This window comes from Mus caroli, unplaced genomic scaffold (genome assembly GCF_978045245.1).
Source record: "Mus caroli unplaced genomic scaffold, Mus_caroli_1 scaffold_18, whole genome shotgun sequence".
Lineage (NCBI taxonomy): Eukaryota > Metazoa > Chordata > Mammalia > Rodentia > Muridae > Mus > Mus caroli.
The window spans coordinates 51,084,526-51,100,947 of record NW_028227273.1 but is presented as its reverse complement, the minus strand read 5'-3'; the positions used below and the strand labels follow the sequence as shown (position 1 = coordinate 51,100,947).

General features: G+C 43.0%; 1 protein-coding gene and 1 non-coding gene across 6 annotated transcripts in view; both read left to right on the top strand.

Moving 5' to 3' along the window:
• Positions 1–16,422, top strand: part of Cyp39a1 (cytochrome P450 family 39 subfamily A member 1) — a 106,462-nt gene that overhangs the window by 18,042 nt on the left and 71,998 nt on the right. For 4 of the 5 annotated variants that reach the window (XM_085832894.1, XM_029471578.2, XM_029471580.2 and 1 more), the window contains 3 exons: positions 95–185; positions 5,878–5,982; positions 15,762–15,852. In XM_085832894.1, the coding sequence (XP_085689020.1) occupies positions 95–185; positions 5,878–5,982; positions 15,762–15,852 (287 nt within the window). The remainder of the gene's footprint in view (positions 1–94; positions 186–5,877; positions 5,983–15,761; positions 15,853–16,422) is intronic. The other variant, XM_029471579.2, reaches the window with a different exon arrangement.
• On the top strand, positions 12,692–12,873 carry LOC147000411 (U2 spliceosomal RNA). Its single transcript, XR_015046013.1, has one exon. It is a non-coding gene; the product is annotated as a U2 spliceosomal RNA (small nuclear RNA).

Sequence of the window (16,422 nt, the reverse complement as noted above, 5' to 3'; positions counted from 1 at the left end):
TCTACTCTCAGAGACCTTTTATCCCTTTATGTTCTGGCCTGTCACACTACGCACTTGCAAGTCACTGCTTATATGATTTTTTTTTCTTATGCAGAAACTGGTCAAAATCCAAAAGATGGCTCCTGGCGCTGTTTGAGAAAAATATTGGCAACATAAAAGCTCACAGATCTGCAGGTCATTCTGGAGTAAGCATCCTCTTCCTTCACTAAGATATATAGGACTAAACAGTGATTATTACAAAACCATGTCTCCTAGGAGATGTGGGGGATTGGATATGCCCAAGTGATACGCTGGGCATACGCACATACATTACCTTATTAGTATTAACCTCACAGCACAAAGGCATTCTATTCTATAGGATAACAAAGCAGATGCTACAAACAGCAGCAACAACAAAGTGAACCTTGGGGATTTTAAAATTTTATTCTCATGGTTGGCTGTGTCAGAGGACACAATTACAATCGAATGGTCTTGGTTGCTTTACAGTGTAATTCTCGAGTCAGACAACTCCCCCATCTCATGGGCTGAGCAGAACAGGTTGTCTTTATAGAACAGAGCTGGACAAATGTGAAACTCAGAAACAAACGAAAGCAAACAACTTTTAACACTGAGGACAGAGCAACAGAGCAATAACTGGCTGGTTAAAACTGGATTATTCTGGTTACCCAAGGAAGTACAGAGCACATTAGATGCAGCTTCGTCTCATTACTCTTGGCCTGTTTAGGCAATGCCCACCTCTCACTTCACTCCTGATTTCTAAGAAGGTCACATAGCAACTTAGCTTCCAATGAGTCTTTGATTTCATATGAGACTTTGGTTTGAGCAATTCCATATTGTTTTTTTTAATTGTTGCTTGGTTTCATTTTATTTTTGAGACAGGGTATATCACTATGGTGACCAAAATATAACCCATAAGTTCCTGATCCTCCTTCCTCAGCCTCCTGAGTACTGGGACTGTAGGAATGGGTGCCCCATGCCTGGCATCAATTTTGAGTTTTAGTTTGGAATAAAAGTTTTACTGGAATAAAATCAGTGGGTTCCTGTGGTGGTTTGAATAGATTTGGCTTCTCATAGGCTCAATGTGTGTGAATGCTTGGCCCATAAGGAGTTGTACTATTAAGGAGGTGTGGCCTTGTTGGAGTAGGTATGGCCTTGTTGGAGGAAGTTTGCCACTGTGGAGCCGGGCTTTGAGGTCTCCTATGCTCAAGCTAGGCCTAGTGCAGCAGTCTTCTGCTGCTGCCTGCGGATTAAGATGTAGTAGTCTCAGCTCCTTCTCTAGCACCATGTCTACCTGCATGCTGCCATGATTTCTGCCATGATAATAATGGACTAAACCTCTGAAAGTGTAAGCCAGCCTCACTTCAATGTTTTCCTTTATAAGAGCTGCCGTGGTCATGGTGTCCTTTCACAGCAATAAAACCCTCACTAAGACAGTTTCTATACTGTGTGTCAACACCTGCATGGATGGTGAGACACGGGTGTGAGCAAACCAGGGAAGGATAATGAAGCTCTATAAAACAGGCTCTGCTCCTGACTCACTTCCACAAGTCACTTCTCTCTGTGAATGCAAGGAGCTGATCCCATGTGAGTGACTTGAAACATGAGGCAGGAGGAACGGTCCCCAGGTGTTATTCAGGAGCCATGATTCTTCCAGTGTGGTTCGAAGTCTACCTGCATCACTTGGGGACCATGCACATATTGGGGTGGAGCCTAGAGGCCTGGGTCCCCAGCTTTCCAGGCATCCTTGACGCTTGCTATGGTGAAGTTTTTTAGCCCCTGGCTGTGGTTAGAGTCACTTCTTGGAACTTTTTTTAAAAAGTCATATCTGATTGCTGGGACCTTTGCCCTCAGAGTCTGGGCTTCATTTGGTCTGGGTTGCTAGGTTTCTGATTCAGTCACCAGGTATGTGACATTACACACAGGACCTAATGTCTAGACCTCACTTTCCTGGTCTGCCCTATAGACCGTTATGGGGGTTAAGTTGGTTAATTTTTGTAATGGGCATTGGGCATGGTAAAGAGGAGATGAGAGAGAGATTGTTTTCAGTCACCATTTAAAAACTCATCTCTCCCTCTTCTGAGGTCTTTTCCAATTGCTTTCTTCAGAGACTTGAAGTTCTTGTCATACAGATCTTTTACTTGCTTGGTTTGAGTTCCATGGAAATATTTTATATTATTTATGGTTATTATGAAGGGTGTTGCTTTCCTGATTTCTTTCTCAGCCTATTCATAGTTTATATATAGGAGGGCTACTGATACTTTTTAAATTAGTCTTGTACCCAGATATAGGAGTTCTCTGGTAGAATTTCTGGGGTCACTTATGTATACTACCATATCATTTGCAAATAGCAATACTTTGACTTCCTTCTTTCCGATTTGTATCCCTTTGATCTCCTTTAGTTGTCTTATTGCTCAAGCTAGAACTTCAAGTACTATGTCAAATAAATATGGAGAGTGTGGGCAGCTTTATCTTGTCCCTGGTTTTGTAGACTTGATTTGAGTTTTTCTCTATTTAATTTGATGTTGGCTATAGGCTTGTTGTAAACCGTCTTTATTATGTTTAGGTATGTCCCTTGTCAAAATGAGAATTAGAGTACTATCTGCAGAAACTGTGTAATAAAATTGGGCATGGAGTCCAGTACTTATAATCCCACACTGGTGGAGATAGGCAGGTCCCTGAAGCTCATTGCTCATACAGCCTAGCCTAACCTTTTATCTGTATGCCAATGCATACAGATGTCGCTCCTAATGAGCGACAACACATGCTGCTATCTTCTGACATGCACATACATCCACATACTTGTGTGTGCAAACCCATGCCTATATATGCACCTGCACACCTGTAAGTACGCATGCAGAGAATACATAGTCATTTAAAAACCAGGCCTAAATTATCTGAAGTCCCAGCCTTTCAGAAGGCTGGGGCAGGAGGATGGCACTTGCCTGGACAATCTAGTGAGAGAGTGTATCTTAGTTAGGGTTTTACTTCTGTGAACAGACACCATGACCAAGTCAAGTCTTATAAAGGACAACATTTAATTGGTTTGGCTCACAGGTTCAGAGTTTCAGTCCATTATCATCAAGGTGGGAGCATGACAGCTTCTGGGCAGGCCTGGTACCGGCAGAGCTGAGAGGTTTACATCTTCATCTGAAGGCTGCTAGCAGAATACTGGCTTCCTGGCAGCTAGGATGAGGGTCTTAAACCCACACCCACTGTGACACACCTACTCCAACAAGACCACACCTACTCCAACTTGGTCACACCTCCTAATAGTGCCACTCCCTGGGCCAAGTGTATATACACCATCACAGTCTCAAAATAAAAAAAAGAAGACTGTGGGTGCGGTCAAACGATAGATGGTCTCCCAGCATGCCAAGGCTCTGGTTCTAATCGCTAGTACTGAAAAACAAACACCCCAAAACAAAACAACAAGAAGACACTTCAAATATTTCAGCATTTAAAAATGATACAGAATTTCAGACAAAAAAAAAATGTTACAGAAAGCTTCTGATCTTAGTTATATATCAAATGACACTGGAGGCAGGGACCATTGAAGAACTGTGCTCACTGAAGGCCTGAGTCTTTCACAGGCCTAAGTTTCATTCTCAATGGCCTGGGTCCTCCTATAGCAATGAACATGGGCAAGGTATAGACCCCTGAAACAGCTCGATGTGGTAGAGAGTAGCAGAAAGTAAAATCCATAACTAAAATGATCAGTGCTGCTCTGCCATCACCATGGACTGGATAACGACACACTGGCTAATATTCAGAGGTGGGTTACTATGTACCAGGCATAGTTACCCGTCTCACAAAGCCGTTTCGTGTTTCTTATAACAACTTTAATGCCAAGAAGATGGACTGGCAGAGCTAGTCGATCTGGCAAACTTGCGAGCCTCATTAACAGCAAGCGAACAGCAGAAGCAGCTCCATTTTGATCCTGTCCATACTTGCATTTCTTTCACACTGATTTGACTGTGCTTGTTTCCTCTGGTGAATGCTCAGTGTGAGCACGAGTGGCTGCTTCTCAGAGCCATGGCTGACGTACAAATGAGCTAAACACCCGTAGAGACCTCACAACTGTACTGTTCCCAGGCAAGCATGGCACACACAGGTCAGAGAACTCCCGTATTGTTTTCCTATCACCTGTACTGAGTAAATAAAGATTAAAAGCACATCCTGTGACCAAGTCTCTGCCCTCTTGTGGAGAAACAATGGTGGGCAAAAGCAAATGAGAGAAATCTCTGAAGAAAGTCGGGTTATAGGATTTCTGCAGCCACCTGGGAACAACCAGAGTAGGTGGGCTCTGCTCTGCTCTGATCCGAGTTGGTTCCACTTAAGTCAAAACTTTCTGTTCATTTGTTTTTCTAGGAGGTTGAACCTAGGTCCTCATAAATGCTAGGCATGACCTCTGCTTCTGGGATATATCCCTAGTTCTCCTTTTCACTTTTTAATTTGAGAAAGAAGTTCACTAAGTTTCACTTGAACTCACATTGTAGCCCAAACAGACTTTGAACTTGCAATCTTCGTGCCCTGACCTTCCAAGTCTCTTGGTTATAGCCCTGCACCACCAGGACTGGCTACTTAATTTTCCTATGAGCAGAGACTGGCTTGTTTTAGAAGGGTAACATTTAGGTTGAGTCTGTAGTTCTTCTAGAGGACTGCTTGCCTGCTATGCACAAAGACCCAGTTTTAATCTCTGCCATTACATCAACATCGCCACCATCATCATTTCCATAGTAACAGCTGGGTGTTGTGGCACATGTCCTTTTGGAAGGCAGAAGCAGGAAGATCTCTGTGGGTTCAAGGCTGGACTTGACTCCATAGTGAATTCCAGGTCATCCAGGGCTACCTAGTGAGACCTTGTCTCAAAAAATCAAAAACAAACAAACAAAAAACCCAAACATGGTAATTTTGAAAATACAAATGTCACAACTAACCAAGCAATCCTGGGGGTAGGGGATCTATGTTGTGGCTAAGGGTGTGGCTCCGTTAGGACAGTGCTGGCCTAGTATGCCAAAAGCCCCAGGTTCATTCTGAATGAACCAGGCATGGGGCTACACTCCTGTGATCTCAGCACTTAGAGCAAGAGGAAGGAGGATCAGGACATCAAGGTCACTGTCAGCTACAGAGAAAGTTAATTTTCTGTCAAGTACTTTATTAGCAACTGTACTAACTAATTTAATTGTCAAATTTTTATGATGTAAGAACCATATCACGGTCATCTTAAGGACAAGGAAATCCAGTCAGTGGGATAGTGAAGGGATTCATTCATTCATTCATTCATTCATTCAGGATCATTCATTTCCTTAATAGTGGAGCCAAAAGACAGAAATACAGCTAAGCTCCACTGGAGATCCTGTTTCCCTCTGCCATGATACCACCCAGTGTACGCACGTCCACGCCTTAGAATGCAGATACAGTATCTCTCGGATTCAATGAATCCAGGGTCACGGCTCAGTCTAGGCAAAGTGCTTAATAAGCAAGCTTGAGGATCTGAGTTTGGGATTCCCAGAATGCACGAAAAAAAAAAATCTGTGAGTAGGGACATGTGCCAGTATCCATAACCCTGGGTAGAGGCTGGTGGATTCCTAAAGCTCCCTGGCCAGCCAGAGTAGCAGGACTCAGGGGCTTCAGGTTCAGTGAGAGACTCTTCTCAAAGATAAATGTGGCACATGGCAGAGGAAAGACACTCAGTGACGACCTCTGACCTTTGTGCGCATGCGCTTGCACACACACACACACACACACACACACACACATCCACACTAACAAGTGTATAGAACACCCACAGACGAAAAATAATGAAATGGTTTCTTGTTTGGGGACATCGGTCTTCATCACACGGCCGTGGTCTAACAAGAGTTATCTCCTTCCCAGACCCTCTTGCAGGCCATATTGGAAGTGGTGGAGACGGAAACACTTCAATACAGTCCAAATTATGGACTGGTCCTACTTTGGGCTGCTCTGGCCAATGCTCCTCCTGTAAGTACATGGGAGACAAGGAGGCTCTCTTTCATCTATCTAGCTTTTGTTTTTTGTTTTTGTTTTTGTTGTTGTTGTTTTGCATTGTTTTCTTTTTCTCTTGGACTTCAGTTCTTCACACACTTTGGGGAACTAAAAGGTAATGGTGGACTGGGATGTAAGGTCTTATTTTTTAAAGTGAGTGTTTGATAGAGTATGTCTCGGGAGTTCAGTGGGTGGAATGCTTGCCTCATGTGCTACAGGACCAGAGTTCATGAATCCTGCTGGATGCGGCAGGCTGCCTATAATCCCAGTGCTCAAGAGGCTGCAACCCAGGATCCCTGTGACAAGCTGGTCATCTAGCCAAACCTCCTCAGGGTTCAGTGAGAAACCTTTGTCTCAGTGAGGAAGGCACCTGACGTCAACCCCTGGCTTCTATAGATAAGAGCAGGCATGTGCACACATGTCTGCACAGACACACATGCAAACACACCAGGTATGCACATGTGCTCGGGTGCACACACGTGTGTGCACACAGCATGTACAGCACTCACATATACACATCAAACCCCCCACCACACTCCTATACCCACCCCCACATACTAAGGGGGCATAGTGTACATCCAGAGTGAATTCTTCACCCTGGCATCCAACTAGCCCAAGGAAAACTTGCCCTTTGTGGTCCTCTGTGTACTGTGTAAGAACCCCTGACTCTGTTAGGCTATATGCTCTGTGCTGTGCAGTTGGACAAAGTCTGGCACCAGCTTTGAACCAAAGTGATAATACACCAACTGATGATTTCCTATGGAATTGCTTATCTCCAGCCACTGTGGTATCTATGGAAAAAAATCTCTGTGTCTTCATTTCCTTTACAGGAAATGGGGAGAAAAGGGGCAAGAGAGGGGGAGAATGTGAATATGAAAGTAAAACTTGTGACATGGTCATAGGCATGGGTTGCTCATTTGCCTACACAGTCTCTGTGAGCATCCAACAAGATGCTCAAAAGATGCGCTAGTCAATGTCCATTGAATGTGAGCTTCCCCTCTCCTCCTGAGTACCATTAGCGTTTGCATTCCTTGTCCCCCTTGGTTCTATAAGCTTCTCTATGAACGGGGCTTGTGGCATTGAAATTCACGGCCTATCTAAAGATAACAGGGGCCTATAAAGACTATTTATTTTTACATACTTGTTTTAATTGACTAATTAATTTAGTCTTTGTTTTTTAGCACAAAGTCTTGCTATGGAGCCCAAAGCTGCCCTTGAATTTGCAATCTCAAGGGCTGAGATTACATTCAGGAAATGGTGTTGGGCAACCATTTCCAATTATTATTTTTCTTTTATTAAGTGATCAAAATAATGGGGTTCCTTATGACATCTTTATCCATGTATACCATTGAACATGGCTTATGATCACCCTCATTATCCCTTCTTGACCCCATTTCTACTTATTTCCTTCCTTCTTCCCTAAGCATTTCCCATCTGCATCTCTGTCTCTCTGTCTCTCTGTCTCTGTCTCTCTGTATCTGTCTTCTCTCTCTCTCTCTCTCTCTCTCTCTCTCTCTCTTTCTCTCTTCTTTTAAAGTCACTATGAACTAGGTTAAAGCTAAGAGATCCATCTGTGATTCTCTGCTTTGTCTGCTCTGACTCCTTATGTTGGTTGTAATGTAAGAATGGCTATCTATGGATTTGTGTTTGAGTTAACAGGAACACTAAGCCCAATCTCTGGTAAGTGTGGTCACCTCCCCCCTTTCCTTAATAACTAGAAATAAAACCAGTGTGTAAATATTACACATTTTTCCTTCCTGTTTCTGAAGGGGATTTCTGGGTCCCAGTAACTCTACTTTTTTAACCCACTGTACAGAGTAGAGCACAGAGGCAGATATTCCAACACTGCTACTCAAACATGTGCCACCCATGAGAATATATACTTCATCACATGACAAGCCTATGCTTCCCCCTACTCTATTGGTCCGATATGCTTTTTTGACTCTTCTCAACTAACTGTTTGAGCTACATTAACACTGAAGAGCAACTTCCCAAACATGCACACAACAGCTACAGTCAGAGGAGTAGTTCTCAGGATCTCTCCAGAAAGGTCCCCCGGAGGAAAGCCACACAAAGCACTATTGATCTGACACAGAGGTCTGTCCTTTGAGAGTGGACCTGGCACTGGTCTGAAAAGATGTGTCTCATGATGACTGAAAGTTTCATCTTGCTGGACCTTCCTTGTTGGCACCTCCCAGAGGCAGTCTGATGCATGAGCAGAGACCTTGGAAAGGCCTTTGCATCAGATCCGAAGCCAGTTCCCATAGCTGGGTGACAGTGGGCTACACAGTCCTTTAACCTCTCCCAGTCTGCATCTGTGTCCTCATCTGAACCGCTTCCAAGGATGGTTGGAGGATTTGACTGGAAATAGTAAAAAGTTCTTAACAAAATTGGTGCTCATTAATTAAGTGTGCTGTGCAGAAAAGATCACCTCACTGAAATCAAAGGCTTCTTTCAGTGGTCCATTAATAATGAATATAGACTGCCATAGGTCCCAAACTCTTGACTCCTGTCTTAGGTAGGTGTCTTAGGGTTTTTACATTGCTGTGAAGAGACACCATGACCAAGGCAACTCTTATAAAGGACAACACTTAATTGGAGCTGACTTACAAGTTCAGAGGTTCAGACCATTATCATCATGGCAGGAAGCACAGCAGCTCTAGGCAGACATGGTGCTGGAGAAAGAGCTGAGAGTTCTGCATCTTCATCCAAAGGGAGGCAGGATCAGACTGTCCTCAGAAGGAGGTTCTCAAAGCCCACCTCCACAGTGACACACTTCCTCCAACAAGAGTATACCTCCTAATAGTGCCACTCCCTGGGCCAAACATATTCAAACCATCATAGTAGGGTTTTATTGCCATGAAGAGACACCATGTCCATGGCAACTCCTATAACGGAAAACATTTAACTGGGGCTGGCTTATAGTTCAGAGGTTTAGTCCATTATCATCATGGTGGTGTGCAGGCAGACATGGTGCTGGGGAAAGGAGCTGAGAGTTCTACATCTGGGTCAGTAGATAGCAGGAAGAGATAAATGCCACACTTCCTTCAACAATGCCACACATACTCTCAACAAGGCCATACTCTTAAGAGTGCCATTCCCTGTGAGCTTATGGAGGCCATTTTCTTTCAAACCACCACATTACACACCCTGGTCCCCATAGGCTTGTAGCTGTATCAAAATACAGAAATGCATTAAAACCAACTTTAAAAGTCCCCATATCAGTACCAACCTGATAAAAGTTCGAAATCTCTTCTAAGACTTATGGCAATCTCTTAACCGTAATCCCCTGTGAAATCAAAATGAAAATCAGATCACATACTTTCAACATACAATGGCATGGGATATATATTACCATTTCAAAAGGAAGGCAAAGAATCATAATGAGGAGATACTGGACCATTGCAAAACCTTAAGCCAGCTGGGCAAATTTCAAACTCTTATTTCCATGTTTTATGTCAAAGATCTCCTCAGACCTCCAACTTCTTTCACCTTTGTTGACTGCTACATAGTTCTCTCTCTTGGGCTGGTTATACTCCTTGTTAGCAGCTCTCTTCAGTAAGTATCCCATGACTCTGGCATCTCCAACAGGTTGGGGTCTTCAAGGCAATCAAGGCTTCACCTTCACAGCTTCAAACAGTGGCCTCTCTAGGCCTTCAAGCAAGGACACTCTTAAACACACCTCAGAGGCTTTCCTTAGTCAGGGAGGGAGGCTTCACAACTATGTGGCCAAAGCTGCCAGGTTTTGCTGCTTACTGGGGTTCACATATGATTCCCTTGTTCAATTATGTCTTCACTAGCTTTCTGCTTTCAGTGGTTTCCTTTATGGCCCAAGCTTTGATGTCTTGAAACTTGACTTGTAGACCAGACTGGCCTCAGACTCAAAGATCCACCTGCCTCTACCTCCAGAATGCCAGGATTAAAGGCATAAACCACCACATTGGGACCTACACTTTTCTTTAATTCCCTTTCACAAGTTGGAAGCTTAGCAGGGTGGGATCTTGTCCTGAGGGCACCACTCCCTTTATTCCATTTAACATCAGGATTTTCTTTCATCTGTTTCTTTCCTTTGAATACAGCATTTAGCTCCATTCCATTTCCTGGTACCTCTTTTCTCCTTGAATTATACATTTTGTATTTTTCCATGCTCAGCTTGCTCCATTTCATTACAGAACTTCATAAGAATAAGCCATAATAACTACATGACAGAGATGATACTAGGCTGTTTTGAGATTTCCTCTGCTAAAGCAATTAATCCCAAACTCTTTAATTTAGCTTGAGGCAGATTTTTTATTTTTATTTTTTTTAACAAGATCAGAAAGCAACCACATTTTTCACCAAAATATTACAAGAACTGTCTCTAGGCCACATGCAAATACTCTTCTCCTCTGAAGCCTCTTGAGCCAGGGCCCCACAGTTCAAATCATCCTCCACATCACTGTCTTCTACGCTCTTACTAGGATGGTAAGTTAAGCCCAATTTAAAGGGTTCAATTGTGTTCCAAATCAAAAGTCCCAAAGTCCATATTTCTCCAAACAAAATCATTGGTCAGACCTATCACAGTAACACCCCACTTCTGGTATCAACTTCTGTCTTAGTTTGAGTTTTATTGCTGTGAAGAGACACCATGACCATGGCAACTCTTATGATGGAAAACATTTTATTGAAACTGGCTTATAGTTCAGAAGTTTAGTCCATTATCATCATGGTGAGAAACATAGTGGTGTGCAGGCAGACATGGTGCTGGAGAGGTAGTTGAGAGTTCTACACTGGATCCGTAGGCAGCAGGAAGAGAAAGATGTCACACTAGGCCTGGCTCAAGCATCTGAGACCTCAGTGCCCACCCCAGTGACACATTTCCTCCAACAACATCACATCTGCCCCAACACCTTCTAATTGGGCCATTCCCCATGAGCCACCATAATGCATCAATGGTCAGGAGGGGCATGGCTCTACTATTTTAGCTTTTAGGATCACCCATTGCTAAAGAAGCCCTAAGAGCTATAAGTTGTGGATTGGTCATTTTCTGGGCCCAGATGTGATCAGCATTTCCTCTCGCCTACCTTGAAGCCCATGGGACTCACAGCCTGTTCTTTAGAACGGGATTGCTACCAGCCCATCAGGAGTTTTTGCTGTGGCCTACATGTACTTTGATAGATCATCTCAAGGTATTGGCCATACTTCATGAGATTATCTTGATTGAAAGGCCATTTCCCATGTCTAAGGTGTTCCTCGATAGAAAATGAACTTTCTAGAACAGTACTCAATAAAAAGCCAACAATACCAAAGCTGACTTGGGTCATTTTCATCTGTTGCTTCTCTGAAGTTTTAACTATGCTCAGCAGCCATTGTGGCCCTCATTCTTCCCAGACTTAATGGCATGGTGGCCCATATGTGATTGACAGAAAATTATCTGGAATGTTATTCTTTACTTGTTTCAGAAAATGACCTAGGATAGCCATCACTTTGAATTCTAAATGAGTTCATTTCTTAAGTATATAACAAGTCAAACTAAAAGAATAAATAGTAAATGACTCATCGATGATGGATGGATGGATGGGGAATGGGGGATGGGTGGGTGGGTGGATGGGGGGATGGGTAGATGGGTAGGTGGGGGGGGTGGATGGATGGGTGGATGGGTGGGTGGGTGGGTGGATGGGTGGATGGGTGAGTGGATGGATGGATGGATGGATGGATACCCAGTGCTAATTCCCCACAGAAAGAGTCTCAACCAGATCAGTGTTCTCACAGGTGAGGCTTCCAAGTAAAAGAACAGCAACATAGAGAGATGACATCAAATTAGGTGCTCACAACGCCTCTCAGAAGCCAATGGGGGAAGTTAAGGCAGCTAGAGTTCCCATTTGAACTAGCTCTCCATAGGTGAGCTTACCATTGCTCTACTTCCCTCTTCTCTTTCCCGCGGTATAAACTTTTACATTATGGGATAAATTGTGGCAGCAACTGTTAGAAAGGGTTTACCTTCCTGCTGTTCCCAAGGCCATAGTGCTGATTGAGCTATTTTAATGTCTATTGTCTTTCTTCCTTGTCACAGAGTGAGAGGCCCTGTTCCTCACAAATGGGGGCTTGGAGCACCCGTGGCATTAACACACTAGTGTCTGAAGTAGGAGAACCAACCCCACTTCCAGGGCTAGCTACTCAGTAACAACAGGTAGCAACTAACTTACATAGAGTACTTCCAAGACTCCTTCAGCATCCATCACATCTCTTGGATGCTGTTGCAGAAGTGCACAACTCATTTCCTCCTAGAATGCAGCCAGACTCAGGGCCTCCTTCCTTATCTCTTCTTAGTTTGGTTCTTAACTCTCCAACAAGTGGCTTTGAGTTGGTGCTCTGTATTTTTGTGACTGGTGGCTCTCCTTTCTGCACTGTGACAATAGACTTGACCTTTTTGGCATAATATTGTTACTCCCTTGGGCAGTACACTTGAAATCCTTTTCCAAATGTGTGTCAATGACTTTAAGGCCAATTTTGCTTTTTCGTTCAGGATCATATAGAAACATTTTAATTAACTCTTTACTTGTTTTTATTTTTTTCTTTATTGAGACAACATCCCAGGCTGGCCTTGAACTCACGATCCTTTTGTTTCAGTTTTCCAAGTAGAATCTAGTATTATAGGCACGTGCCACACTGCCTAACACTTTTATTATTTTTAAGAAGGAAAGAAATCACTTCTCGTCCTTTTGGCTAAGGTGAAATGCGATTACCCTTTCTTCTCAGTTTAGTATCAGACACATCCTCTATTTGAGGACAACATACTAAATGGACTTTTGGAACTAGACAGAATGGAAACTTTCTCTGACTACTCCATTACGTGATCTGCTATTGCAGCAACTCTGGGGATCCCTTCTTAGTGTGTGTAGTGTGTGTGTGTGTGTGTGGAACTTCTAAAAGAAATAAGTACTTCTTCTCCCTTAGCTATTGTAGGGGGAGGCAAAGTCTCATGTGGTCACCTAGCCCAGGCTGGCCTCACACTGGCTATGTCAGGAAGGATGGCCTTGATCTCCTTACCTCTCGCCTCCACATCCCAGGTGCTGGGGTTACCATCCTGTATTGTTTATTAAAAAGTACATTGTTTTGTTTTGTTTTATTTATTTTGCTTTATGTGTGAGTGTTTTACCTGCGCACATAGGTACTAGGTACATACCTAGTGCCTGTGGCCATCAGCTGATATCAGAGTCCCCCTGGTACTAGACTTCTGGGTATTGTGAGCTGCTTACATGAGTGCTAGGAACTGAGCCCAGGTCCTGTGTGTGAGTGACAAGTACTGTTAACCTCTTAGCTGGCTCAATAGTCCTCAAAAGTTCTGTCTTAAAGGTAGAAAACAGCAGATTTTAAAAATGAGAAATCTGTGAAGGAAAAAAGAAAGCACAGGACACCATTGTGTAGACATTTGTTACTGACCTGAATTCTAGCGTCTGCCATAAAAATAAATGGGACCTGGTGTTTGTGATTCTCAAAACCAGTCAGGCACACGGGACTCTGAGCCCTTCTTGTGCTGCTGAAGATCAAGGAGCATCATGGGAATTCTTTCCCCAGCGAGGACTCTGACTTCAAATCCGACGATCTGAGCGTAGCGTGATTATTGAGCAAATCCAATAGCTTATCCCTTCCACTGGTAGCTCACAGGAGGAAGAACCTGAGGGACCAAGGGGAGAGTGGCCTGGGCACTGTGTGAAGATGAGCTAGATTATCTCCAGGCTGAGCCCTTCCTAATTCCAGATGCTGCCCTAGAATGTCTGCATCGCAGGTGTCTTGGTCGACTGTTCACCCCTGTGCTTAATGCACCTTTCAATGCTGCACTTCATCCTTTGGCCACACGGGGGAGTAGCTGATCATTTCAAGGGACATCCTGTTTTACCAAAGCAGCAACAACAACAACAGAAAAAGACTTTAAGTTATACAGACTGTTACCTCGGTCACCTAAGAATTGATTTCAAGAATTGTTTGTGGTTTTGTTTGTTTGTTTGTTTTTGGTGCCACTTATGGTTATTTATTTTTCTTTACATTTTTCAGAATTTCATACATGAGTTTGCATTATTTCTACCCTGCCTGTGCTCCCTGACTCCCCCTGTACCCACCTCCATTACTTCTCAAGTTCATGATCTCTTTAACACAGTAGATGCTTATAGGAAAAGAAGGCAAAAGGGAAATCCAAGCCTCAGGATTTTATGCATCCCTGTGTTTTTGTCCTCAGCTGGAAGCGCATTTTTAAGATGAACCGTTTTATCTTACACATCCTATATAGGGAAGATAGGAAAGGCTCTTTTTTTTATTCAAACTAATTTATTGTGATAAGTATTAAACGAAGGAAAACCATCTCCAAAAATATGTTAGCCCTTGAATAAAATCATAAGCATGAAGACTGTTTACAGGACATTTATTTGGGGGACAGAAGTGCAGACAAAAAAGATAATTCACACAAGCATTTGAAGCTGGCTGGCCGAGTGATCCGGGGTGGAAGCAGGATTCTTAGCTGATGGAAACGATGGATGTAGTATACTCAGTAGGAGACACTTAATGATTTATTGTGGTTCTAATGGAGATCTTTGCTGTCCAGTCTATATGGAAAGCTGCTGCATTCAGCTTGGCTTTAAAAGCCTAGACTGAGGTTCCACGCTCCTACGAACAGCAAGTATGAAATCATTCATGCATTACCTTGAGTTACCACTGGGCATTGAAAAATCACATTATATACCAAATAATCCTAATAGGCCCAAAAGACAGCCTTTACAGATGTACTTGGGTGAGGTGTGGGAGAGTTCCGGGTATTGAGCCCGTGGCCTTGTTGGTCCATATCACACAAGTGTCTTAGCATTGCTCTACCTCCCCAGCGCCTCATAAGTTACTTAACAAAATTTAAGTGTGGCTTCCTGGGATTATTTAAAATTAATATGCTTCACATGCAAGAAGAAATCCCCTAGTTCATTCTCACACATTCTTTCTTGCTCTCCACGTGGTCTTGCTGTCTAAGCCTGGCTGCTACGACGGTCACACGCAAGCCAAGTTGTCCTCGAACTTGCGGCAATCCCCCTGCCTCTATTTCCCAAGTGCTGAGGTTATAGCTGTGTGCTACCACTGTCTGCTGTTACATTTGTATTTTAAGGACATTAAATCATGACAATGTTTTCATGTTGTATTAACATTATTAAGTATTATGCTTTATTCTGAATATTTAATGTATGCCTACATGACATTTTATGTTGTTTGCTAGTAAATACAATCTGGAACCTTCCCTAGTTCAACAAAGATACTCTATATAAATACTAAAGCTAAACTACAGCAATACTCAGTTATAGATTTGACCTCTAAAAGGTATATGATACCGCTCTTGTTTATAAAATCTAGTTGGTTTTAATGGTGATATTTAGTAGCATGTTTTAAAAAATGTTTTTCCCCCCTTTATTTTTATTTTATTTGTATGGGTGTTTTACCCACCTATGTCTCAGCGCCACATGTGTGCAATGCCCACCGAGGCCAGAAGAGGGCATCAGATCCCCCAGAACTGAAATTCGAGATGGCTGTGATGCAGGTTTTGAGGATGGAAGCTGTGTCCTTCCTTCGGAAGGCAGCCAGTGCTCTTGCATATTAAGCCATCTCTCCAGCTCATAATCGTGTGCCTTTGAGGTTGACTGGAGCACTGTTCTTGCTTCTTCCAACTGTCTGTGGCTAACACTGACTCCGCCTGCATTTACCTGGTAAGACAGTTTTATGTTGTATGTGTTCCTCTTTTGCAGATTGCATTCTGGACACTTGGATATATCCTGTCTCATCCCGATATCCACAGGACTATTTTAGAAAGCATATCTTCTGTGTTTGGCACTGCAGGTACTAAATTAATTTACATAATCAAGGACGCATTTAGTATATATGGTTTGATCGGGAATGTCCACCATGTTTTAATCAGGGATTCAGGATGGAGACATGGCTCAGTTGGTAAGACACCACTGCACAAGCGTGAGGACCTATACTTGTTCATTCTTCAGCACCCACTTAAAAAGGGAGGGGGCTTTGAATTGTGACACACACTGATAATCCCAGTGCTTAGTGTGTAAAGTCATGGACTATTGTATGAAATATTAAAAATAATTTGATTTTTTTGTTCAAAAAGTATATTATTATATAAGATATGATGCCAGTTAAAGTTGTCCCTCCCTCGCCTCCTGTATAATGGCTAAAAATACCATTTTGAAAATATTTTTTTTGGAGTTTTTATCCAAACCAAACAAACTTGACTGGGTACCTAAGCACTGCCCTGGTCATGCCAGCCTGGAAGGCGAACCCAGCAGTGCTATGCTTTTATCATGTGGAGATGTGAGCACTAGAATCATTGAGAATGCAATGATAGCATGCTCACAGTTGGGATTCCAGAAGCACTCTGGTGAATATGAGAAAAGG